We start from the raw sequence: 26,846 nt of genomic DNA on the forward strand, positions 1-26,846 counted from the left end.
TAGATAAAAATTTCACTAAAAGAGTCTCAATTCTAACCACAATAAACATGTCAAAAATTACAGGATATAAGAGCTACTCGACAACAACCGTGTCATTCAAAATACAACTCTAAAAAAACTATATCTAAAAATAAACCAAGCCAAAATGGACACAATTTACAAATACAAAATTACAACAAAAATAATAAAAAACCTCAAATCTATAACAATTTAAGGAAATATCATTTTAACCGTAAAAATTAATTTGTAAACTAATCTTCCAAAGAAGATGTTAGAGATTTTGAATTTCAACGAAAACACCTGTTTTAGTTAAATTTTAGGCGAAGGACCACCAAGTGATCTCGTAGCGCAAAACATCGTGGTAGGAAATCTTACAAAACTCTCCATGAAGAGAAGAAAATCATTTTATAATGAACGGTAGAGATTATGAACATGACCCCCTCAAGTTCATTTGAACTTGAGGGAATCCCAATCCTAACTTTGGTTCTCTCTTTTTTCTCCAACATTTGAACATTTCCCCTAAACCCTAGCAGTACTCCAGCGCTATTCAGCTCAATAGGTGTTTATGTCATTTATTATTAGTTTCATTAAAAAAATTGTCATTTATTATCAGTTTCATTAAAAAAATTGTCATTTATTATCAGTTTCATTAAAAACATTTGCCTTGTTGATTTCTACCCCTAAATATTAAAAATTTACCATTTTTAACTTACTTAATAATTAAAATGATTTATCATGATTCATTACCAAATGCTAAATAAAATAAAATAAATATTACACCTTTTTAAGTTTTAAAAAAGCTAATAAAATTAAAATATAATTATATGTCCAAAATCATATTGTTTAATCTTTAATTTCTCTCAAAAAAATCTTTAATTAAATATGAATTTAATCAACATAGAAACAAACAACTTATTTGATTAAATTTTGAAAATTTGCCATTTTTAACTCAATTAGTAATTAAAGATCATCTATCATGATTTATTACCAAATGCTAAATATATCAAATAATTATACACCTTTTGATTGATTAAATTAATTTTAGTATAGAAACATCATAGAAAGAACGAAATAATTAAAAGAAGCACAAAAATTAAAAATTTGATTCAGATAATTTTTAAAAATATATAAATATGTATGTGTAGTTGAACCGGATTTCCGGTTCAAAAGGATTATAAAACCGGACATCTTCTCTATTCATGGTTGAACCGGCCAGTCCGGTCCGGTTTTTATATCACCGATGGTAATTGGTAAGTTTCAGGAACAGAATTAACAGCCAAAACTGCTTTATGTTTTACTTGTGGGGTAGATGCCAAATTTTTGTGTAAATAGATAGGTGTGCATATGAAAGAAACTCAGAAATATGTGATTTCATAGTTTTGAAATATTCCAACAAAATGGTGCAAAAGTAGGGTACATTGCACTTTTGGCGTTGGGGACAATGAGCAAGAACCCAAAACTGTCAAATCCTATACACGCAAATACAAATACATACAAGGTCAGCTTGTAATGCAAAACGATGAACCTGGCAATGTAACTGCTGCTGGAAGATTGAACCAGACCAGACCACAGATCGCACGCAACAAAAATGCAGAAATTCGTGTAGCCTTTTACAATCCCTTTGAACCCGGAAGGTCAATCCATTGCAGTTGAATTTCCACTTCACCACATTCCACATTTTTTAATCTGAGGCAGAGGTCCTGAATGACCTTGCCATCAGTATAAGTTATGCATGTTTCTTCCGATAAGCAATTTTGTCTACTTGGTTGTACTCTTGTGACTATGGTGCCGCTTGGTAGGCCTGTTAAATTCATCCTTAAGGCCTCTATATATGCTTTGATATCAAACTCTGCATCTCCCATTTTGTCGTCTTTGCTGAAGGTGTCATGATCATACACAGTCTGAAAATCACCCACGGATATAAAAATAACATTAAGAACCAAAGGGACAAGTTATCAACGATCAAATGTAATTTTATTCATACATTATGAGCAAATTAAACTTCTTATTTCTCAACTCTAAACCCGCACAAGTGAAGTACTGTTACAGTACTATTGACTAAGGACACATGATCAGATTCAAACATAATTAAATTCAATATCAATAAAACCGTATTGCAGTTATGTTCACATCAATGAAGGAGAAGCATGTGTACATAGCTTTTCTTTAATATTAAATGTTTGCTTTCAGTTGGTGAGGCTGAGAGACAAACTATGGATTTAGTATGTTACAGGACCTTTGTCAAAAGACAAATCAAATACATTTGAAACTCAAAATTATTTACAGCATTAGTTTTTTATACAACAACAATGTACCTGCAATATATTGTAACGCAATGATGCAAAATTATCTCTTTTAAACATTTGTATGCATATAGCATAAAGGAGGGGAGATTCGGGAACAGACGACAAAGAAATTTACCAGCTTAACAGGAAGAGTAGGATCAGTAACAGATAGAGTTAAATCCTCATTCCATTCTGGGTTAACATCCTTCTTTATTACTCGAGTTTTTAGTTTCTGCATCAAATGTTTAATAATGCTAAATTCAGAAAATACACACAGCAGTTTATATTATATTTGATGACAAAAAAGACCATAAACAGAGCAAAGATGTTTAGCACCAAATAAACAAGAATAAGTGTAACCCGCCATTACACATGAAGATCGACAAAGTGTACGCTACCACAATATAACCCGATTGTTGAAGATATAAATCAACATCAGTGGACCGAGGGGTCGGTAGGGACCATGGCCCCACCATCACCCAGATATTTTATCCTTTCTACATTAATTGTCCCTCAAAGTTCATATGTTAAACTCTTCTATTACAGAGTGTAATATCCTACGTAGCTCGAAACGAGAAATGCTGAAACAAAAAATGGTGCAATGATATGTCCTATAAAAAAACAGGTAGACACGCTGGAATGTAGGACTCGAGAAGTCTCCGCGCCTATCATATAAGCAAATGATAGAAAATGATATGCATTTTGATTGGTTTGGATCGATGAATTAAACATGAACGAGGTCTAGGTCAGAATTAAAGGAATTCATTGAAGATAACACACGATGATTATAAGAGAGGAATGAAAGGAATGGACCTGTTTGCCCATCTTGACGACGACATAAGGATCACTGCTACGAACATCACGAACAGCGAGATTAATGCCACGCTTGACTCGAATTCTAAGCAAACCCAGCAGATTTTCCATTAACGAAGACGTTTTCCTTTCTGGTGATCTTGGCGATTGTGACTCCTCCATTCCTTTTATATTTACAATTTTATTATTTAATTAACTCACCAAACACCTGCCACCTCACACTTCTTCTTTTTTTTTTTTCTAAAAAAAAACTAACACTTTTTCTTATACATACTACTATTTAACTAATGCCAGCATTTTAAAAATTGAACCAGTAATCAAACCGATAACCTAACCGCCGGTTTAGTCGGTTGAATGAAATTTTAGAAAATAAAAAAATATAAAATTAATGACGTATTTTAAGTATTTAGCAACAAGTTTTCTCGTCCATAATTGTCTTTGTCCGGCGGTGAAACGGTTCAACCATCGCTTTAATTATTGGTTCGATATGGTCCATCCCAATTAGACCAATTTTTTTGGTTTCCTATAGTTTTAGAACTGGATCACAAGCCGGTTTCTAGTCCAACCATTTTGTTCGGTCGGTCCCGTTTTTTAATAAGTAACTACAACAAAATTTCATTGCCCTCTAAATTTAACACAAAAAATTAATGGCCAAATGACTAAAAACACTAAATCTTTCATAAAAATTTCACAAAAATTCAAATCTTTTAATATTATCTATATCGTCCTGAAGCGTAGGTTTTTGTTTTAATAATGTCCCACTTCACGATTTTGCTGATTCAGCGCCACATGAGCAAAATCGAGTAGTTGGAAATAATTGACCCGAAATCCTGCATTTCAAGATAAATTGGATAAAATTGAAAATTTTGAATTTTTGTGAAACTTTCATGAAAGATTTGACCTTTTTTAGTTATTTGCCAAAATTAATTAAAATTAGACTTATGATTTTGAAAAACAAACAACATACACTAAATATTTTATCTCGTTTTACTCCTCAAATGAAGTGATAAAAATGACTGGAGCATTATATATAGGGGTGTAAACTAGATGTTCATGTTCGATTCATGTTCGTTCGTGTTTGTGTTCGTGTTCATGTTCTGCTCGCGTTCAGCTCGTGTTTGTTCGTTTAGCAACTAAACGAACGAGCTCACAAACAAACTCGATAACTACCAAACGAGCTCGTTCGCGAGCCTATTCGTGAGTCCATTCGTGAGCCCATTCGCGAGCTCATTCGTTTAACACTAAAATATATAGAATTCGTGAGCACAAAACTATGTTAGTTTCTTTTATCAAAACTATATTGTTTTGTTAAACCTATGTGATTTTAGAATTACATAATATATTTATATGATTAATTTAAATATGAGTCAGTTTGCAAACACCTAATCGAGTTTGTAAACGAGCTTGTTCATGAACTCTTATTCAAGTTCGTTCACGAGCTTGTTCACGAACTCTTATTCAAGTTCGTTCACGAGCTTGTTCACGAACTCTTATTCAAGTTCGTTCACGAGCTTGTTCACGAACTCTTATTCAAGTTCGTTCACGAGCTTGTTCCCGAAAAACTGATCGAACTGTTCGTGAACGTAAACGAGCCGGACATCTTTATGTTCATGTTCGGCTCGTTTAAATTAACAAATATAAAATCAAGTCCGGTCTCGGTTTCTTTAGAATACGAACAAACACGAACCGAGTTCTTCTCGACCCGCGAGCAGCTCGATTCGTTTACACCCCTAATTATATACATATTAGAATTGAGGCGGCGGAAAATTATTCGACAATTTAAAACTAAAGGGGATAAAGCGAGTTAAAATATCATATTCGAGGTGTTTTTTTTAAAGCTACGCACTTAATTTTAATTGATTTTTTGAGTTAAATTTAGAAAGCACAATGAACCTTTGTTTTGTTGTGTTTAACTTCTTTATAATGTGCAGCTAAAGCTTTTGAAAGTTTTAGGAAAGACGCCCACAAAATGGCACAAATTAACTTCAAAAAGTGATATATAATTTGTCAAGTTATTATACTTTACATGTTAACATAAAAAAATAAGAATTAGAACACATACCTGATTTTTCTAACAATAAGTATGATTTTATTTTCTCTAATTTTTACGAGCTGTTAAGAATAACAGATCTCATATGAGAAATAAATCAATGAGTTTATTTTTTAGTTTGAATTCTGGATTTGTTTTGTCAATGTCATCTCCCACTAATAAAAAAATGATTTACATGAAAAAGTGGGAGATGGAAAAAAAATGAAGGGGTGGAAATATGATCATGCGTTCTTATGAAGACGGTAACCGAAGGTACCGGTAGACAGAGTGGATTAAATATGGGTGGAAATAGTTTATGGTCTTAAAACAGACGTTGACGGCCGCTAATTTCGCTAAAAATGTATGTCATCTAGGCAACGTGACAATACTACTTGTGGATATGCCTTTTTATTTATTTTACTTTCTTTAAATAATCTTTCATTTTATGACTTTTTTTGTCTTCTTCCTTCAATTCCTTTTTTTATACTATTTCATCTAATTTTATTATTGTTAAATGTTATTTTAAATCACATCGATAAGTAGATAAATAGATTTTATACAAATAAAATAATTGTAGACTTATATTTGCTGGTAGACAATATTATTCTATTTTATTTGTAATTTGACATTTTAAATTGTGGTAAAGTCGCGGAAACTTCTGATAGTTATAAAAAAAAATATTTACTATTAAATATTTTATTTTATTTATTTTTAAAAGGATTATCATAATTCTATAGATGCAAAGATTTCTTTTATTGATGATAAAGATGTCATAACAATATTCTTAACCTAATTCATCGGTTTTTATATATATTAAATTTTAGTTTTTATATTTTAAGTGTATTTTGGATGGTCTATATGGTGACAAAATAAACTTATATGGATGATTGTATTTACAGTTTTTTTTTTTATAATTTGGGAGGGGGAGCGTTTGTGGAAGGAATCGAACCCACGACCTAACAGTTTACTGCTTAGCGCTTATACCATTTGAGTTACAGTTTATTGGTTTTTGTATTTACAGTTTTCATTATTAAATTTTAAAGTGGCTCACTTGATAGTGTTGAGAAATCATTTCTTACTTCTACTTTGAACGCTTCATTTACTAAAGTTTAACTACCTTTGATAAAAAAAAAGATTCATGGATTTTTACAGTTCATTTTAGATATGCGCTCGTAACTAATAATAATAATTAGAAAAAATCGTCCGACTTGAAATGAATAATTTTCTAAAAATAATTCAACTTGAACTTAATTGAATATTTTCAAACTTAATCAATTTATAAATTGTCAAGATGACTTTGATATTTTTTAAAAAGGTTAGAGGTCAAATTGCAACTTTGTGCACCTAACTGTAAGCTTTTTAAAAAAAATTGGAGTCAATTATAATTTTATATACTAAATTGAGAACTCTAAAAATATTTATGGTTCAATTTTAAATTTTTCCAATTAATTATCTAATAATTATTAATTTAAATATTAATAAATTTTAATGATAATTATAAGATATTTATTTTGAAATTGAAAAGAAAATATAGGATTTTTATCTCAATCTTTAATTTCTTATTTTAAAATTCGATTTTTGGTTGATAATAATTTTTATCTTCTGACACTTAAAAAAACAATTCCGTGCATGTAAACGGATGGATAACTTTTGAAAGACATAAATAAAGAAATTTAAGGAGGGAAAAACACAAATTTTTAAAAATACTCCCTCCGTCCCGTAAAGATAGAAAAAGCACCCATTTTACAAGAATTAAGAAAGTAGTTATTTATAGGTAACTTGTGATAATTTGTCTAAATTGCCCTTTGTAATCAATTAGTTATGTACATTTTCCAAAGCCACTTTACTAAATATAACACTTACAATTTCTTTTTTTATTTTTTCAAAATATGCATTTAATGTTTTATGATAAGTATGTAGGGGTATTTTGATAATTTTTGACTTAACTAACTCCACTTTTTCTATTTTTATGGGACAAAAAAAGGTGGTACTTTTTCTATCTTTACGGGACGGAGGGAGTATAAGAATATAAGAATTTTAACAAATACAAACATCTTTGCACTTTTTTTTCTTTTATTGCGAGTTTCAAAACACTACTCAAATACCAAAGAACAGGTATTCTAGCGAGGAATACGGTCTGTTATGAGGGCATAATTGAGAACAGCATAAGCATGTTTCATCCATTTATTTATCATTTTTTAGTTTATTTCATTGTTTGTATTGTTCTTGTGCATCTTTTTATTATTTAGCCATAATCCAAAAATTGACCTTAACATAATTAAAGCAATATAGTTTTAATTTTTGACTGTCTTTAATTTCTTCGGTATTAATTTTTGTACATATTTTGACTTGAATTAGTTGATTTTTTGTATTTTGGAATTTTTTTGCATTGTCGGACAATTTTTTTACCGTTGTTTTCACCCAAATCTACTGTCGAAGGACGGTCGCACCACCGCCAGCAACGTCGGAGTCAACTACACTATCAACGACATGTTGACGAAAAAGGGCGTCGTCGATGGCGATGTGGTACTATCACGACCCAAATTATTGAGCCGCGACCGGCGCTAGGGAACGGGAGTGGAGTGGTAGCTCCGGAACCCGTGCCAAGCCTAAAACCACTGTAAATTTTTCGCGATTAAAACATATTATTATATAATACATTATCAGAAATCTTTTTTAAATGATATAATTCAATTATTAAAATATCGTATTCCTTTTCTGAAAACATTCGCGAAACAATTCTTAGAAACCAGGGTCTTACCGAGCGATATCTCATATCCAGCACGGCCCTGTTTCTGATCACAAACATCACCAATTCCACTTACGGCAATTGGTATCAAATTCAAACGGATAAACGCCATCTTTCTAAACAACTCACTTATGAAATTTATATCAGAGTTCACATTTTAAATACCGTTTGAAATCAAATCATAAATCTTATTTTGACACCTACTGACTACTGCAGCTCTAAGGACTCGTACTTTGTGCAAGTCAGAAGACTTCCAACACAAAGGAGATGGTCTGTCTGATCCGACTCCGATCACCTGAAATAAAACACTGTGAGGGAGTCAGTATTTTGAGAAATACTGAGTGAGTTGGCATCTACTAACCGTATTTTAAAAATATAACATCGCATCTTAAGAAAAAAATATTATAAAACACATAAACATGTATTTGATCCGTACGAAACTAATATTCTAGCATGCGACACATTTCTCGAATAATCATATATCATTCAATCCAATCGTAAATCTCAAGCTGTGAGTCCAACTCACTGGTGGGCCCAGCCCACTAGATACGGGAACTTCCAGACTACACCGTAGCCGAGTTCACTCTCGTATCGAATTCATATCATATCATACGTATCCAATCATTACTCAAATGCAAACACACTAGACTGACTCAATACTGGTGATCACACAGCATATTGACACCCAATAGGTAGCTAGTTTCTTCGGATCGCATACTAGTTCTCGTATATAAAAATTAATAAAACATATAACATTTCAATCAATTGTATATAATGCGATGCGTGTAAACAGTATATATATTTCTATAGAAAATAACTTTAATATATAATACGTGAAAGTAAAGTGCAACTCACTGTGACCGCTATCCAAGACCGCATTATTATAATCCCGTAAACGTAAGCTCCATGCGTCGTTCTCGTAGTTATTCCAGCTCGTTAGCCTGGTAGCTTGTCGGTACGTCACTCACCTATTCACGTTACTCGTACGTTTAATTCATAAACGTAAACTGAATACTAAAATTCTAAGTTATAAACTTAGGTTAACACGATCTTATTCTAAATATGTCTTTTAACTTTGATCGTGTTCTAATACTTAATCGAGATATTTGTTATATCTCTTGTTAATTGATTTCTAATCATATGTTTCTTATATCTCGATATCCTAATCGAACACGTCATGTTCGACATCCGAACTTCTTATTTTCGAGGTCCGTGATTCACTTTTAATGTCCGACGTACTTAAAGTCGGAAATCCAGGTTGAAACAGGTCGGAAATGCTCAAACCGTTGGGCGCGCGCACGATCTGGTGTGCGCCCGCACACAATTTTGTGCCCCTGCACACTTTTGTGTGCGGTCTTTCGCACACACCCCAGAATTCAATTTCGGGCATTCCGACGTGGTAAAACTCAATTCCGCCATGCTCCTGCCTCAATTTAACACAAACTCAACTCCAAATTCATCAAAACGATAATAGAAACGCGATTTCAATCCGTTTAATTCGTTTAAAACGAAATAACCTTATTTACTAATTCTCGCAAAAAAAAACGTCAAGTTTACCTCGATTTGAAGCTTAACGATGATAGAGAATCGAATTCTGAACAATTCGATATAAAGAACGCTCGATTTGGACGAGAAACGGCGAAACGGCGACGGATCGTAATCGTTCGTCATTTGCTTCTGTTACCTTCTGCGCATCCTCTCTTTTCCTTATTCTTAAGGAAAGCTTATTATATGTCTTGGCTAATTGACAACTTTGATTCTTCATTTCTTTAACTTAAACCATTTCTCTTTTAAACTTTCTAATTTAACTAAATGGTTAAACTATCCTTTTAACTCGATTACTTTCGTATTATTTATATTCGTATAAATAATACTAACTCAATATTATTATTTTCCGTCAATAATCTTTTAAGTACTATTCTCGAGACTTAGTTAGCTAATTTACACTTTAGCCCATAAACTTCTCAAAAGTTGCAATTTAGCCCAAAACGCATCCGCGTCCAAATTTTAAAAGGTCTCCGATTGACCCGAAACCTTTACCACATATACTATAAAACATTTTGGCGAAATAATTTTCACTTCAGAATTTATATGGCTAAATTACCATTTTAGCCCATGTACTTTATTTTGCGACTTTCTTAACATTTTTCTTTTCAATTCCAATTCTGTCTTTAGAATTGAAATATATTATTAAATTCCTCGCATATAATCCTTTCCAAAACCGACCTACTAAAACTTATTTATCGGAAAACTTTCCGATTTTGCCACTCTGCCAAATTCAAACTGGACACGTGGTCTAATTAGATAATTTAATATTTTGGGGTATTACAGGTACCTCATATTTATTTGATCATATATGACCATATTTGTAACATTTGCAATATGTGCAGGTAAATTGGGAAAAGTGCAGAGACATATGTAAGGTAGGGCCAGGCATGACCTCGGCCCTAACTCACTTGGAAAAAATAAATTATTACAACCAATAACCTAAGTCTATGGATTAAACATTTTTTTTTTGGACAGGAATGAAAAGTTCATTCATAATAGGCAAACGCCAACAGTACAGCTCCCATGGGGAGAAAATACAATTGCAGAAATTACAGATAAAAAGATTACAGTTAAAGAACAAACACTGTAATTTCAGCCTACCGAAGATTTATCGATACACAACTGTTTGACGGGAACTCTGATGAGGCACTCTCGAACCGTAAAAACTCATATCTCTGAGATTCACAAATACTCAACTAAAAGCCTTGAAACTCTGAAGAAAATGATACTGTGGATGTAGCAGAAATCCGGCACTTTTAAACTGCATAAACTCATCTTCTCTCAACTCAAGAAGATGAAGAACTGTAGATCTCCGATTGGATCTGCTCTAACTCCACCAAAAAACTAGACTGAAAATAAAATCTACCTTCTTGGCCAAGGAAATGGCTAAGAGGAAACTAAAAATGAAAAGAAACTGACATAATTAAGACAAGACTAAAAAATAATAGACATTTTTGGGGTAGGGAGGTGGTTTTTTTTGGCCAAGAAGGGCCAAAAGACCACCTCCCTTATGAAAGAAGGTGACGGTGGCTAGGTCAAGAAGGTTGAGAGGTTTGTGGTTCACATTAAGGTAACGTTTGATAAAACTGAAAATTAAGTGTTGAAAATAATAATTGCTGATTTTTTTAAATGCCGAATTAAATAAGTTTGTTTGATAACTGCAAGTCTGCAATTACTGAATACTATTGAAATTATTTTATTTACATATGAAACTTTTAAAGATTAACTATTTTAAAAATAAATTACTAAATAGTAAATATAGACAATTTTAAAATATAAATAAAAAATATTATGAATATTACACATATTATAAATAAAATCATAACTTTTTGGTTGCATATGTTGATAATCAGTCTTTAAAGATATCAAGATGCACCCCTTCAACTTAAACATTAGTCCTTAAAATAAAATACTAGTTTTTAAACCTCTGAAAAACCGTTTAAATCTGATAATTGATGTTATGTGTTACAAACGGAAGTCCAAATAATATTTAAGAGCGAATCTATTAAATAAATGACATATAGACTAAAAAAAAAAACAAAAAAAAGATAGAAAATAAAATATTCATAATGAAAAATATAGTAATTTGCAATTTTAAGTGTTGATTTAAATGTAATATGCTCACTGTGATATTGAAGAAATAAAAAATTTAAAATATGTGAGATAAAATATTTTTATTCGTGAGTAATAATTGAAAATAATAAGAATATAAAGTTTATTGAATGATAAAATTAATATTTAATAACTTAACGTTTTCAGTAAAAAAACAATAAGTCAAATTTTTTGATTTATTATTTTAAGTGAATTTTGACTTAACTAAATAAGTTAAGTTGAACTTTTTTGAGTTATCAAACCAATTTAAAACAATTACTAGTGAGATTGTTCTCCAAGAACTGTATTTCAAGTTTCTTCCACAAACCCAAAGCGGAGTTCTCGCGTATAACTTCACGCAAAATATCATCAGATAAACATAGCCGGATGGTAGATAGAGCTCTCTCATATGAAATCAACGTCATCTCAAACCTGCCCCCTCTTAATGCAATCTGAGATGGCTTCACGCCAACTCAGTTCATAATATACAAAATTTGATTTTTTTTTTCACAGATTCAAGTCTAATGGGAATCCATATCCGCTAACCAGTATTTAGATCGGCCCTGAGTCATTTTTCTCATAAAGTTTCAGCAGTTGTTTTATCGGTATTTCTGGACAACAAATAGATTTAGAGATCAATTAAATGTTTAAAGGTATTTTAACCTTATTTGTACACATTGTTGTATTGAGCACGTCGATATTGTTTAATCGTTTTGAATGTTTGTCTAATTTATATTTTAACAGGGTATGAATCCAAATTTGCAATTCAACTAATTAATAAATTAGCTCTAGATTAACTAAAGATCTAGAAATCTTAGGACTTTCATGAAAAATGTAATTAGTAATTGCATAGACATTTAAGATGGTAAATATAAAATTAAAATATAAAATCAAACTAACTTTTATATTCAATTTATACTTCGTACATGTAGTTGGAATAGAATCAGTTATTACGTGTTATTTGCTAAAAACCTCATGATTAGATGCTTGTCTAAGATTATGTGTTTCCTGCTTGCCATGACTAATCAGAATGAGTCATGTACTAGTGTACATATTGTAATGCATGTTTATTACTAGCTATTTTTATAGCTTTTTCTTAAAAAAATTCAGTATTTTAATATTTGTATACGAGTTGATATTATATTTGTTGTTGCATGTAATAAATAATATATGTACCTAGGGTACTACGATTAAATAACAAGATAATTGAAAGTTTTTTTGCATTTAGTTAAGAAGTAGGCTTTTAGCCGATTACCAGAAGTGATTAGTGGCCTAACATACCAATAAATCGATAATATTGTTAATATAGCAAATCTCTCGAGTTGGGTTCGATGCACGACATTTTATATATCCATAGACGAGTGAGATGTTTAGTCGGTATAAAAGGTATTCTAATACAATTAGATGACATCTCTCTTTCAATGTTAACCACCAAATTGCAATAAGTCTGAGCACTCCCACGGCCCTTCTGTTTTCAAATGCAAACTTTATGAAAAATAACCTAGTAAATTTCAATTAAAAGACTCATATATTTTGGATTTTTTTTCTTCTAAAAAGTATTTAATGTTCCATGAGTACGTTGGCCAACTCTTTTACTTCTTGTATTATAACAATGAACAAAGGATTAATGCGCCCCCTAAACTTATGACACGAGGTAATCTAATTTAATTTATATTTTTTTTATCAACTAACCTCAAAAGTCTTTATTTTCGGGTCAAATAGCCCCATTGTTATATTTTTAATACACATAAAATACAAATTGGAGGTGAGGGATGCTAAAAAAGTAATTAAATACTTTCCTAATTGTCGTAATATAATTATTTTAAATCTATTTTTTGAAACAAAAATATAAATTATGAGGTTATTTGACAAAAAAATGAAAAGTTTTGGGGTTAATTGCTCAAAAATATATAAATTGGGTTAGATAACCCCGTGTCACAAGTTCAGGAGGCGTGTTGACCCTTTGTTCTTATAACAATTGGTAGCACGTGAAGGATTTAAATATACTCTATTATTTCGATTCAAAGGACTAATGTGCATTATTTTATAATTTGAAGGGCGAATTGCATATAATTTGAATTTAAAAGTTAAAATATGCATTGCACAAAATTGAAGGAGGTATGAATACCTTTTACTTATGTATATGTATTTTTGTAAAAAACGAAACAAAACAAAACAAAACAAATTCAATCTATTTGTTTCTCATTATCTTCTGAACTCTTTCTCCTCTCTCTATCTTCTCTATGTGTTTAGTTTAGGGTTTTATGGTGGTTTTAAGTAGCGAACAGAGGCAAACATAATTAAGTATGGCTTCTAACCCAGCCAATCTATGGGTGCTATTAGGACTGGGAATTGCTGGTATTTTATTAGTTACTAAAAAATTGAAGAGAGCAATAAGAGAAGATTTTGGTGCTTTTGTTGAAAAGCTTCAGCTTCTTCCTCCTCCTCCTCCGCCTCCTCCTAAAGCTCCTCATCCTCTCACCGCCCTTACCTTTGCCGTCTCCGACGTGTATGTTCCATGACCTTTTTTGTCTTTGTAAAAACTGTAATTTTGTATTTGATTAGTTGGTATGGTTTTGGTGCGAATTTTGGTTTTCATTGTTTTCTGTAGTTGAGTAAGCTGAATACTTTAAAATTAATTGGTAAAAGGGAAGAAGAGTAAATTAAGTACATTTTAAGGTGTTTTTTTAGTTATTCATTTGAATTCCGGATATGAGTTTTGGCATACATTAATTTCTTTCAAAATGACTTTTTTCATTTTTTTGAAGTTGAAGAATTTAATTTTAGCTAATCTATAGGAGTTTTTCTGAATATGAAATTTTAATAAATAGCATTCAATTCAATCATATAGCTCTTGCCATTCGGAATTTGTTTTCTTCCAAAAAATGAGTACGAACGATAGCTTTTTGATTGAATGACTTCAAGTTGGATGATTGATATTAGTGGTCCTTAATTGGAGTTGTGTTGTTAGGAAGGCTGGAAATTTCTATTACCGACGAGATTTGTTGCTAGCATGGTCTTGGATTTGGTCGAAAATTTGATTTTATGGCTAGAATGGAACTTATTTGAATTGGAAACTCAGCCCTACAGTTTGAAGTTTTGTTTGACATGCTGCTCTGGGTTAGAATCTTCCTTTTCTTTAGCTTCTAAAACTTTCTTATTATTGTGATTATCAGATTTGACATTGAAGGATATGTGACTGGATTTGGTCATCCGGATTGGGTGAGAACACATGACGTAGCTTCTCAGACGTCTCCTGTGGTTTCAGCTCTTGTTGAGGGAGGTGCCACTTGCATAGGGAAAACTGTTGTGGATGAACTTGCTTATAGGTATGTGTTTGCCTGCAGATTTGCAGTTTTCAACATGAATTCTGAATTGTGGATATACACATGTTAATAATTGAAAATAAGAGCTCCTACTAGTGAATTCATATATAGCACGGTCACGTTCCTGGTATAATAGTAGATAAGCAAATACCTAATATGATTCTTAACTGTATATTCTGTTATATAATGGATGTTTATTCTTCTGGAAATGCCTTTTTTCAGTATCAATGGAGAAAATAAGCATTATGGTACACCCATTAATCCAGCTGTGCCTGCATGTGTACCAGGGGGTTCCTCTAGCGGAGCTGCTGTTGCTGTAGCTGCTAATCTGGTTGACTTCTCTTTAGGTGTGCTTTTTATTTCTTTTTGACAGATTTGAGAACATAATTAATAATTATCATTATGCATTTCTCTTCTATTGCTCTTCTCTACACATCTAAATTTTCATTGAGCTTGGATAATTTTAACCTTCGTTTGCGCTTGATCTTTTTAAGTGGCAGTTTTTACCATAATATATAGTTACTAACTGGTTTTAAAACACCTAATTCTCAATGTGGGTTTTCATCATCTTAAAGAGTCACAGGTCCATTGATGTAAAATGGCCAATTTTTGAAGAATGGCATAACTCAACATTAAAATACTAAACAGCCAGTTGTTCTTTTTCTTAATGTACTAGTTTACAGTTTTTGGTACTATTTTTTTCTTAAATCTAGATTGTGCTCTCTTGAAAGTTGCTTGCTACCAATAGTTAAATTCCTACACCTGCAAAATAGGCTATTTATTAGGAAAAAGATCTACTTAACTTGTTTAAAACTTATTTAATTTATTAAAACATACGCTAAACTATTTACTATTTTTAGCCTAACCTTTTCTTAAAATCATCGCCTCAGCCTTAAAAGGCGTCACCTGATTGATGACGTCCTCCCTCGAACTTCTAAAAGTGCTTTTTATCATTTGCACCTCATCTTTGCGGCTAGGGGTGTGCACTAACTGAACCGACTGAAAAAACAAACTGATCCAAGCCAAAAAAAAAACAAACAATAAATATATTATACAATATTCTTAAAAATATTATGTTTTATTTTTTATTACCTTAGATTTGATTACTAAATTTAATATCTCAATTTTTATATCTTTAAAAATTTTAGAATGAAAAAATATTCTTATATTTCAGTTAAACTAAAAAACTAACCAGCGACCTTTTATTCAGTTTGTTTTTTGTTTTTGTTTTTTCAAAAACCAAGAATATGAATATTCTTACTGCTGATCCAAATGGATGATGCACACCCCTATATGGGGCTATCTTTGGATACTGACTAACATAGTTGGTCTCCTTTGTGCCGTCCGCTTGTATATAATCATCTTGTAAAAAATCATCTTGCTCGTATCCATGTAATCCTTCCTATGCTTCAATTTTTTTTTTCATGTCTAATCTCATGAACCTGCTAATTCTGGAATATGATTGATTGTCAGTGTGCGAGTCTTTTAGCAATTTAAATTATCTTAGGAATCCTAAAAGTCTTTTTGGATTTTTAATTTTTATTTAATTCAAAAAATAATAAAAAATAATACTGCAACGAAAGAATTCTTTTTTGTGTCCAACTCTTGAAAAGTAGTTTAGAAGCCCTGATCAACCGAGATAAAGATAACTACATATTTTAACTATTTAGGGCATCTCCAACCCAACATCATAATACCATTTTTGGTTAAAAAACCATCTCCAATCCAACACCATTTTATTTTTTATATTTTTTGTTTTATTATAAATTTCACTATTAAGCATTTGTTATCTTTTGTGTCAATATAGTCCAAATTAACTATGTTCCATTTAGTCCAAATTTGAGTATGCAACATTTAACAAACATAGATCTGCATTAATTTAAAAACGATTTAAGAAAACACCCAAGAACAATATGAAAATTAATACTACTCGAAAACATAAATAAAATACATGTAATTTAATAATTTGGTAAATTAGAGTTAGATCCATCAAAATTATTAAAATATTCACTAAAATCATTTGAACATTTGTGGAATAAATATTCAAATTCAAATGTTTACATAAGGAAAAAGGATCAAATAAGCCCCTAACATTTAGCCTATGGGTCAAGTAGGCTCTCAACCTTCAGAAAGGTGCAACGAGGACTCTAACGTTTTTAAGTTGTATCATCCAAGCCCTCCTTAGGGGTCCTCGTTGACATGGTTTAACAAATGTTAGGGTCCTCGGTGACCCCTAAGGAGGGCTTAGATAATAAATTTTAAAAACATTAGGGGCTTATTTGACCCTTTCCGAAAGTTGAGGGCCTACTTGACCCATAGGCTAAACATTAGGGGCTTATTTGACCCTTTTCCCTTAAAAATAAAATGTTTTTTATTTTTCCAATTTAATTAACGATTGTAATCGACTATTTTAACTTTAATATGTAACTTTCTTTTTTTTATTAATTGTTTTTAATGTCTTATTTATTTTAAATGTAAATGGACATATTTATATTATTTATTATTACAATCTATTATTTGTTTTACTATAAATAAACATATGGACGTATCTTGTAAGTAATGAATAAAGCATAGGTGTAATGTGTAAAATGTTTATATAATATTAGTATTAGATAAGAATATGCCGAAAATATTCTTTTGGTGTTGAAAATGGTTGGACCAAAAACACTACAGCAGATGCATTTTGGTCTAAATTTTGCAGCATTTTTGTGTATAAATGGTTGAAGATGGCCTAATAATTAGTACTCCTTTCGTGCATAAAAAATAATGCTTATTTGATTTACACACATATTAAGAAATGTAGCTTGTTTAGTTAAATGTATATTAATTACCTATAATACGCTTATTAAATAATTAATGGATTCATCTTTTTAATGCATTTTTATTAAATTAGTAACTCAAAATGACCCATAAAATACACAGAATTATTTTTAATATGGAAATATCAAAAATCACTAATTATTACTGTTATCAAGCCACAATCAATTTAATTTAGTTGACTAAAACTAATTCATTTGAAGGTATTTTAGATGATTATAGTTAGCAAATTTCTAAAAATAGAAACAAGCCTATAACTTGGGTTGTCCAAATAGAAACCAACATATCTTTTGTGGAAGGAAGCAATATTCTATAAGAAATCCGCGTCTTGCTTTATTTAAGCTAGTCTTTTTGCACCTAGCGCCTAAGACAATACAGAGATGTTTTGCCTTAGTACCACCTGGCGAGTTTAACTACCTAGAGTGGTGAATTTGTGGTGGTGCCTATATCTCATGTCAAATGATTGACTTTGTTATTCCCAATGTCTGTTTGGATGAATCTAGAAGAAGATTTTAAGTGTTTCTATTTCTACCAACAATAAAGGAATAACGAAAGATCAATGCATTACTTTTGTTCCTGCTTAGGCACTTCAAAACTTGAAGTCGATTTTTTTCTAACCAGTTGAGAACGATGCCAACGTGAATGAAAGGAAGACACAATTTAAAGATTTTAGGTTACTTTGGTCTTAACACCCAAAAAATAATAATTTATCTTAAGTTTTATTTAAGAGTCTTTATTAGCTTAGAATTTTCCTAGTTCGTATTAGTTAGAATTTTTTTAATTTAGGATTACTAATTGTTGGAGTATTATAGTTTCTTCGAGTCTATAATGTTAGTCTTGTATTCTTTATTTTGATGGGGAGAGTGTTAATAGAATTCCAGCATTTATTATTTGAGTTGTGCTGACTCAGCTCACCCAAACCCTAGATGTGATTGCGCTGGACCCTTGAGAAAACCTTTTTCGGTGCAATTCTTAAAAAAATTATTCTTCTTTTCTTTAGTTTCTCTTCATTTCCAGACCTGAAATTCTTATGAAAAATATGTAGAATAGACTTCTTAAATTTGTCGTATATCAATTGTATAATGAGATACTGTTGGATGCTTTTCAGTTGTGGTTGCTATGTCCATAAACATGTTCCTCTACCAATTTGTTATGACAGGTGTTGACACTGTTGGTGGTGTGAGATTACCAGCTGCATTTTGTGGCATTATAGGATTCAGACCCTCATATGGAGTAATCCCTCACATGGGAGTCTTAGCTGTTTCAGCAAGTCTGGACACTGTTGGTATGTATGGATACTACTTTTTATTATATCCTGATGTGTACAAATTATATAGCCCTCAATAAAATATGGAATTTTGTTTGGTGTGTGGGGTTTATTCTGTTTTTGGATTAAGACAAAGTGAGATTGGGGGCCCTGTTTGTTTTCTTTAATCATAATGCCTTAAATGATTCAAATTTTCTTTGTATGACACCCCACAACTCATCAAATCGATATATCAAAACCTGTATATTCTGTTTGTATGTTTAGTTAAGTTCTTCAACACAAATTTGAAGATCTATGTTCTTTTCTTTTCTCTTTTAGGGGGTTGTATAATTTTTTGGTTATGACTGAGAACAAACTAATTCCAGCTTTTAATGTTTCCTTGAATGACATTGCGTGTAATACTTTAGTTAATTAAAGTCTCTTCATGTGTATTGGATTTTTTTTCTCTATTTTTTTATTTATTATTGTGGGATACCTTAATTCTATCTTTATCAATCCAGACGATTTTGGGCCAAAAATTAAGGTTTTAAAACCTAGCCAACATTCAAATTCACAAACCTTATTTGCAATGTTTTTGGCATTTTAAGCCCAACGTTATCATCCGGTGTCGTTTTATTAATTAAAAACTGCCAATAACGACATCATTTGGTGAAGGAAAAATGCTTTTAAGCCAGAAATGCCAGAAAATGAAAGGTAAGGCTGTGGGGTGCCAACTTTTTAATGACGTGCCGACTTCTAATTGCAAATACCCCTAAAAAACAATAAACACTCTTTACCACTTTTTTCTAGGTGTTAAATGTTAATTAGAAGATATCAAATGAAAAGTCCGTTTGCTATGACAGAGATGAGAGGGTTTTATGACTGAATGAAATCGCATGCGATATAATATTATAAACCATATGGAAAGGTATGTAAAGGTGACAAGGTATTGGGAATATTGACATGTATATTAAATGTTATGCATCCAAATCATATGCTCACCTCAAGTCGAATAGTTGAATTTACTCCAAGAACTTGATCTAATGGTGGGTTTGACTTCCTCAACTCCAGCAAAATAAGTTGGCTGAGGGAATGCCGGGTAGGTTTGTAAGTTGGGTTGGCATATTGATGTTACTTTGTTTTAAATTTATGACTCTATTGGCATGTTATCTACTGTTTCAGGATTTTGACATGGTTAATTAATCATGCTGTAGCCTGTATCAACACATCTAAAAGCAAAAGCTCAGTGGTGTAGCCACATCTGTCTGCTAGATTCTATCCTGTACCCGCGATCCCCCAGCTTGTTTCCTGTGTCAAAGATGAGCTTAGTCTTGCCTTAATAGAAAAATCACAACTAAATCGGCTTTCATTGGGACATGAAATGTTAGTTAACCTGACAATTTAATTTTGACCAATCTCTATGGATCTTCGTAAGTCTTTTTAATTTAATCCATTGCCTTATAAAAATTCTTCAAATGACACCCCTTAAGATCAAAGTCAATCAAACTTAAAGTTTAAGCTCTTGTGTATACTTGCAAAATTTGTTGACACATAATTTCTGCCCGAATGCTGACCATCTTCCAGGTCTTCTATTTTAACTATGTTACTACGAATTCTGGGTTTTGTGTAGGTTGTGGAATAAGTTGTAAGTTAGTTCAGCTAAATGCTGTTGTTGCCTTGTGTGTTTTTCTTTGTCCTGGATCAACTCAAGAATGCTGGCTTTTTTCAACCTTGTTCCCCTATGCTGACGTTCTGGAATTTCTATGCAGGATGGTTTGCTAGAGATCCCAATGTTATGCGCCGTGTTGGACATTTACTTTTGCAATTGCCATTTGGAGCTCAGCGTAATCCAAGACAAGTTATAATTGCTGATGATTGTTTTCAACTGTTGAAGATTCCTGCAGACAGGATTGCTCAAGTTGTAATTAAATCCACAGAAAAGTGTTTTGGAAGTATGTTCTCCTGAATGCTTAGAGAGTTTCATTTGTAAATCATTTTCAAGTTTAAGTATGTCTTACTTTTGTGCTATGGAATTTTGCCAACTTATATCTTGTGAAATTTCATCAGGACAAATTTTAAAGCATGAAAATCTAGACAACCTTTTACTTTCTAAAGTTCCTAGCTTGAAACTTTTACACGACAAGAAGACAAATGGCGAACTTAGAACTTCGTCAATAAGATTGTTTGCAAATATAATGCGGCTTCTACACAGGTGAGCTTTCTCGTTTCATTTCTTATACTGTCTTATGGGAATCATGATATTCTCGTGTCATGCTGACACCATTCCACTTTTCCCATGAAGTAACTGTTATTTAGTTAATTTTAGATTTGAGAATGCTAGTATTGTATTTTATGGTACCAACGGTATTCTGTTTACTGCCTGTCCGTATAGACCTTGCATGCGAACAGTAATCAAGTGCAATGAAAGAACTGGGAAGATTACTGGGAAGGCATGGACTGGTCTTGTATAACATAATTTATTTAACTTTTAGCTTGCGTGCGTACTACAAATGTTACTTCTTTGAGACTTATATTTTTAAATGTACAAAAAAAAGCTTGCTAAAGTTTTCAAGCCCAACACCATAAATAGTTTAATGGAATTCAAAAGTCATGCAGTAACAAGTGCGATGATCATATAACCATGCAGTGTCCCTGTTTGCATTATTTGTCTTCAGTTCCTCTTGTTAGGGATGCTTAAAACAATAGTACAAATGAATGAAAAAGTAAATGATTCATATCCCCTTTTTCTTCCAACTATGCTCATTTTCAAGTGATTCCCTTAAAATTTAATTTAAAACGTTTTTTTGTTACATTGTCTTCCTTCGTTATATTAGGCTTGATCTATTGTGCCCAAAAGACTATACTCTTGAGCAGTTGTTTTTTTTATTTTGATGGTCTTTTTGGATAATGACTATGTCTTGATCTTTTTGACAGATACGAGTTCAGAAATAATCATGAAGAGTGGATTAATATTGAGAAGCCTAATTTTGATCATAATATGTTGGCAGAAATACATGAAATCATAGACATTCCAAATGCAGAGATGGAAATTTATAAATCAATTAGGGATGAAATACGTGCATCTATCAATTCACTTTTGAAGGTAACGTTTCTTTTTAGTTGCTGACATTATGTTTGTTAATATCGATTATAATTATGTGCGTACTGCTAGCAGCAAGCCAAAGTTGTTCTTCAGGAAAAAGAAAACAGGAGACATTCCGTCTTCTGAAATCAATACTTTTCAAATTAAGTACCTCTATAGTTCTGTACACTTCTTCCTAGCTGCTCCGCCTGTAATAGATCTGTGGTTAACTTGGTGGGCAGATCATTGCAATTGCTTTTTTAGAATACAGATGTGTGTTTTGTGCAGTGAGATCCTCTATAATCTGGAATTCATGCTCTTCCTCAGCCTGCATTTTTAGTGCATCTTTCACTAGTCACCTTGTTTTGCTATCCAGACTTGCGTTGGATTTTGCCTGTTGAAAATATTTTGTTTTGAATTATTTCTTTCCTGATCATTTGTGTTCAGGATGATGGAATTCTAGTGATCCCTACTACTGCATATCTTCCTCCAAAACTTGGTGCGAAGGAGATGTCTTCTGAGGACTACCAAATTCTTTCATTTTGTCTATTGAGTATTGCAAGCCTATCAGGTTGCTGTCAGGTGAGTGTTCATTTACTTTTTCATATGCACGTCTAAAAGAATTTGACCTGTCTCTTAGATATGTGGTTTGTAAAGCAAACCATAGTTTTTCTATCTTACTACAGTAATAATTATTTTGTGCCTAATCTTGTTTAAATTTACTTGACTCTTCAGGTAACAGTTCCACTGGGACTCTATGAGAAGTGTCCTGTGTCAGTTTCCTTCATAGCTAGGCATGGGGGTGATAGATTTTTACTGGATACTGTACAGAACATGTATGCAACTCTACAAGAGCAGGTTGATATGCTTGCAAAATCTAAGGTTTCTCATACTCCAGATGGCCAGGAAAGATCTGCTGAGATGGCTAAAGAAAAGGTAAACATTCATTTCTATTGTAATTCTCAAATCTGTTGGTATTTCGGGCCTTCTGGAAAAGCAATGGTGCATATCTTCATTCTATGATGGCTGATCTATTTTGTTCTAGGACTAATATCAAGTATTTGAAGTTAACATCAGTAGCTATAATTAGCATAACCTTATGTCGCCAGAGATGCATTAGATGTGGTACTAAGTTGTGCTGTTAAGAAATCTGGTTGGAGTAGGTGGTATATTATTACTAAAATAGCCAACTCTCTATAGCGAGCTTGGATAGGCAGCTCTCCCCTTGAGCTCCAACAATCACCATAGCTCGAAGGCGCAATAAATCAAGGACAGGACAACCTTCAAAAGAAGGTCATCCCCATGTGACATGTTTCTTATCAACTAGTCATAACATCCAGGAAATATTTGAAGTCTCTTTTGTTTGAATTATTTTGTATCCTCAGATGGCTGTTGCTTTTCATTTTCTTTTTGCTATATGCAATGGTTAATGCTGTTCTAGGGATCAATTATGTGGTGCACATATCCTTTCAGTTGGCTGATTATTGAGAGCCAGACTAGAACAGCCGCTCAATAATTTTCATTTTATTGAACTATATCGTTTAGGGCAACCAAGCATTCAAAGAAAAGCAGTGGCAGAAAGCTATTAGCTGTTATACTGAAGCTATTAAGTTGAATGGCAAGAATGCAACATATTATAGTAACAGAGCTGCTGCATATCTTGAAGTTGGGAGGTAAATTTATTTTTCTTAAAAATATCTCATCAATCAATACATCTGATAAGTTACTTTGGAATTCTTCATGTATTCCTTTTTCTTTTTTTACTTTCAGTTTCCTTCAAGCTGAGGCTGATTGTACCAAAGCTATCAACCTTGATAAGAAGGTAACTAACTTCTTACAAGAAAGAAATTATTTGATTATGCAATTGCTTTCTCTTATATGAGCACCTTAATGTGTTAATGTCCATTTAAAAGATATCAGTGATGTTACTCGATGATGGTAGCTCTTGCTTTTCACTTCTATTTCATTTCTAAAGTATTAGTTTTTGATAGTTCATTTTTTGTATCACCAATAATGGTCGGCTACTCTTGATGGGTTTTGGCATACTATGAATGCTGTCTCCATCATTTGGTACTAGTGGGATCGTGAAGCGGTATGTGTATGGATGCATTTTGTAGTTACTTCGAAATGTCTAAAATTTGAATTTTCCTGTCACTGTAACTGATCCATTTAGCTTTTGACTGATAGAAGGATTGGAATCTTGTTTCTTTTTCTATATGGATGTACTAAGGTAACATCGACACTTGAATTAGTGTAAAGTCTCGAGTGGAACAATGGCCAGTTAGTTAAGTGTTTGTTTTATGTCAGACAGCAGAGGCTATAGGTCACATGGTCTGTGCATATAATAAAACAAGGTCTTGAGTTAGATACTGGAATCTAGGACTTTAACCTGTCTTATATCTGCACATTAGTAAATGGAGACAAGTACATGATATGACACTTTAAAGATAAGGTGGGTACACGTAGTTAGCCCCGAGAGTCCATCCTTCGGAGTTGGAAGTAATTGTCTGGCTCAACTGGACCGTACCCTATTGAAAGAGGATTTCAAACTTTGTTTGACAACTTCTGTACTGCTATTGGAAATTAGTTAGTGACAAAAGGTGGACTGTAATTTAGAGCTAGGTTGCGTTATGTTATCAGGTAGGTTTGCATGGTTTTAGTATATCTCGTTAATAGAATTAGTACTGCAAGTACTGCAGATGATAAAGTACTTCAGCTCATTGTAAGTTTCAAATACATTTGATCTCTGTTGGCACATGGTTTAATTTTAGAAACTGTTCTTAAAAATTTCTATGTTCTCCTGCATTCTGTTCCTGTTCAGAAATTGCAATAGAATAATATAATTTTTATTCAAATTTCTGTTAACATTGTTTCCTGCTTTTATTTTCATCCAGAACGTAAAGGCCTATTTTAGAAGAGGCACAGCGAGAGAGATGATTGGTTATTATAAGGAGGCAATTGAAGGTGAGTCATCATCTCAGATTTCGTTGGAAAATTTATCCGCTTGTGTTTTTTATTACCGCTTTGTCAAAATGGACCTCAGTTGTTACGAACGTAGTTGAAAGCAAAATGCACAAACTTATTAGAGAAAACTATATGATAAATCCTTAGCCTATTTAAGACAAATTCCAACATATACTAAACTTGTCAATAAAAAACGCTATTCAATAACCTTAAAAATAGCTCAAATTAGGAATAAAGATCAAGTCTTAAATTCTCTATGTAATGCAAAGACAATAAATTTTTTTGTTACTGAATGCAAAGACAATAAAATTTTCTATTCTTTCCTCTACTTCCAGTTTTGTTTCTTTTAGTTTTTGCTGACCGTTGTCTGAAACAAAAATACGTAAGAGTGTATCATTATCTTTAAGTCATTGGACCCAATGAAACTTGTGGGGTTTGCAGATTTCCAATATGCGCTGGTGCTTGAGCCAACTAATAAAAGAGCAGCTCTTTCTGCGGAAAGGTTACGTAAGATGTTTCAATAGACTTTCAAAGAATGGCGTACACTACCATCATTTTTTATCGGGAACTTCATTAATTAAGCGATTGCTTACTACTACTATCCGTTTGATTATCTCACACGAGAATTCTTCGAGGATGCGTTGTGGATACAGACAGGAGTGTAACAAATGAATACAGGCGGGAAAGTAACCCTTTCTTTGTTGAAAGCAAAGACTGTAGATGTGAAGAGTAGTATTTTTGTCCCATCTCATATACATTTAGCAGAAGTGGATAATTGTCGCTCTTTTAAGAATCTGTTAGTATTCACACAATTTTGTGCCTATTATTTTATGTTCATTATGTAGCTTATAAAGTTATAATTCCGTTCCTTGCAAAATTCACAAAAGGTGCGGCTCTGGCGAAATTCACAAAAGGTACGGTTCTGGCTCTCTGTTATAATTCTAAAACGTTTATTAGAATTATGCTCATATTACTATTACATCACTATACTGTGACCCTCAAAATCATTAGTTCAATTTTATTTAAATAATAATATCATCATTATAGAATAAACATATTTAAAAATAATAATCTGACAATACAAAGTTAAGTGAAGTCACAGTTTGAAACTGTATTTATGTATACAACTATTTAAAATTTAGGAATAGGGTTTTGCTTTCCGCAAGAGATTTATCCGGTTCGAGTGGAAATTTGTTTGAATGTGGAAAGTTTAAAGTGTTGTTTTACGTATCTTGTACTAAAAAAATTATTAAGGTCATTGTATATTTTAGATTTGATATAACGAGTCTTAGATTGAATTTAAAATAGAATTATAATAATATGATAGAGATAAGAAAAATTTAGAATAATAATTTACATTATAAGTATTAAGTTTTTTTTTTGACAAAGGTAAAATTCAATCACGTTAGTAGTTAGTGATTAGTGGTTAAATTTTTAAAGTTTAAATGGTCTTAAATTACTGGCCTTATTGAGACTCGAAATTGAAACTTCAGGAATGAACTGAGGCACTTTAACCACTTGGCATAATAAAAATTAAGTTGATAATGTCTTACAGTATTCAAAGAAAACAATAGTAAAAAAGGAAAATTTGTTTATGTGGATTTAAGATGAGCACAAGAAATTTTATGAGTTACCTAAATGTTAACTTTATTAGTTTATGATTTTTTTGTGCATCCCTATAATATATCTGCCTTTCCAACTAGGGTTGTTAAAGTTTAGTTGAAAATTAAAAACTTTTTAAAATCAATTCAAAATTAAAAGTAAAAGAATTAAAATTAAAATATAATACTTTTATTATTTATCATTTTAAGATTTTAAGATAATGCAGTTTAGATTTTAATTCTCACAAATATTTCAAGTTAATTTTCAAGAGATGCAGTATTATAAAAATTATAA

The 26,846-nt window shown here is 31.9% G+C and overlaps 2 protein-coding genes across 2 annotated transcripts; one reads left to right on the top strand and one right to left on the bottom strand.

Moving 5' to 3' along the window:
• Nucleotides 1-1,345: 1,345 nt before the first annotated feature.
• Nucleotides 1,346-5,351, bottom strand: LOC126676879 (protein C2-DOMAIN ABA-RELATED 4). The gene is made up of 4 exons (XM_050371205.2): nt 5,161-5,351; nt 3,099-3,262; nt 2,422-2,517; nt 1,346-1,901 (listed from the first exon to the last, which is right to left on the bottom strand). Exons 2-4 carry the CDS (start codon nt 3,258-3,260, stop codon nt 1,611-1,613), a joined length of 549 nt encoding a protein of 182 aa, XP_050227162.1. The 5' UTR covers nt 3,261-3,262; nt 5,161-5,351; the 3' UTR covers nt 1,346-1,610.
• Nucleotides 5,352-13,678: 8,327 nt separating this feature from the next.
• LOC126664212 (outer envelope protein 64, chloroplastic) lies at nt 13,679-25,813 on the top strand. Its single transcript, XM_050356488.2, has 13 exons — nt 13,679-14,024; nt 14,692-14,844; nt 15,064-15,188; nt 18,818-18,943; nt 20,674-20,856; nt 20,972-21,116; nt 21,839-22,007; nt 22,434-22,568; nt 22,722-22,922; nt 23,532-23,659; nt 23,757-23,808; nt 24,881-24,950; nt 25,392-25,813. The coding sequence occupies exons 1-13, from the start codon at nt 13,822-13,824 to the stop codon at nt 25,472-25,474; spliced, it is 1,773 nt and encodes a 590-aa protein (XP_050212445.1). The 5' UTR covers nt 13,679-13,821; the 3' UTR covers nt 25,475-25,813.
• Nucleotides 25,814-26,846: the final 1,033 nt, after the last annotated feature.

This window comes from Mercurialis annua, linkage group LG1-X, assembly GCF_937616625.2.
Source record: "Mercurialis annua linkage group LG1-X, ddMerAnnu1.2, whole genome shotgun sequence".
NCBI lineage: Eukaryota > Viridiplantae > Streptophyta > Magnoliopsida > Malpighiales > Euphorbiaceae > Mercurialis > Mercurialis annua.

What these genes read in the sequence shown, in the direction of transcription:
- LOC126664212 (XM_050356488.2), top strand. Translation starts at nt 13,822, where the DNA reads ATGGCTTCTAACCCAGCCAATCTATGGGTGCTATTAGGACTGGGAATT. An exon ending in GTGGATGAACTTGCTTATAG is followed by an intron (nt 14,845 to 15,063) that starts GTATGTGTTTGC and finishes GCCTTTTTTCAG; the next exon opens with TATCAATGGAGAAAATAAGC. An exon ending in TCTGGTTGACTTCTCTTTAG is followed by an intron (nt 15,189 to 18,817) that starts GTGTGCTTTTTA and finishes TTGTTATGACAG; the next exon opens with GTGTTGACACTGTTGGTGGT.
- LOC126676879 (XM_050371205.2), bottom strand. Translation starts at nt 3,260, where the DNA reads ATGGAGGAGTCACAATCGCCAAGATCACCAGAAAGGAAAACGTCTTCG. An exon ending in TCGTCAAGATGGGCAAACAG is followed by an intron (nt 2,518 to 3,098) that starts GTCCATTCCTTT and finishes CATTTGATGCAG; the next exon opens with AAACTAAAAACTCGAGTAAT. An exon ending in CTACTCTTCCTGTTAAGCTG is followed by an intron (nt 1,902 to 2,421) that starts GTAAATTTCTTT and finishes GGTGATTTTCAG; the next exon opens with ACTGTGTATGATCATGACAC.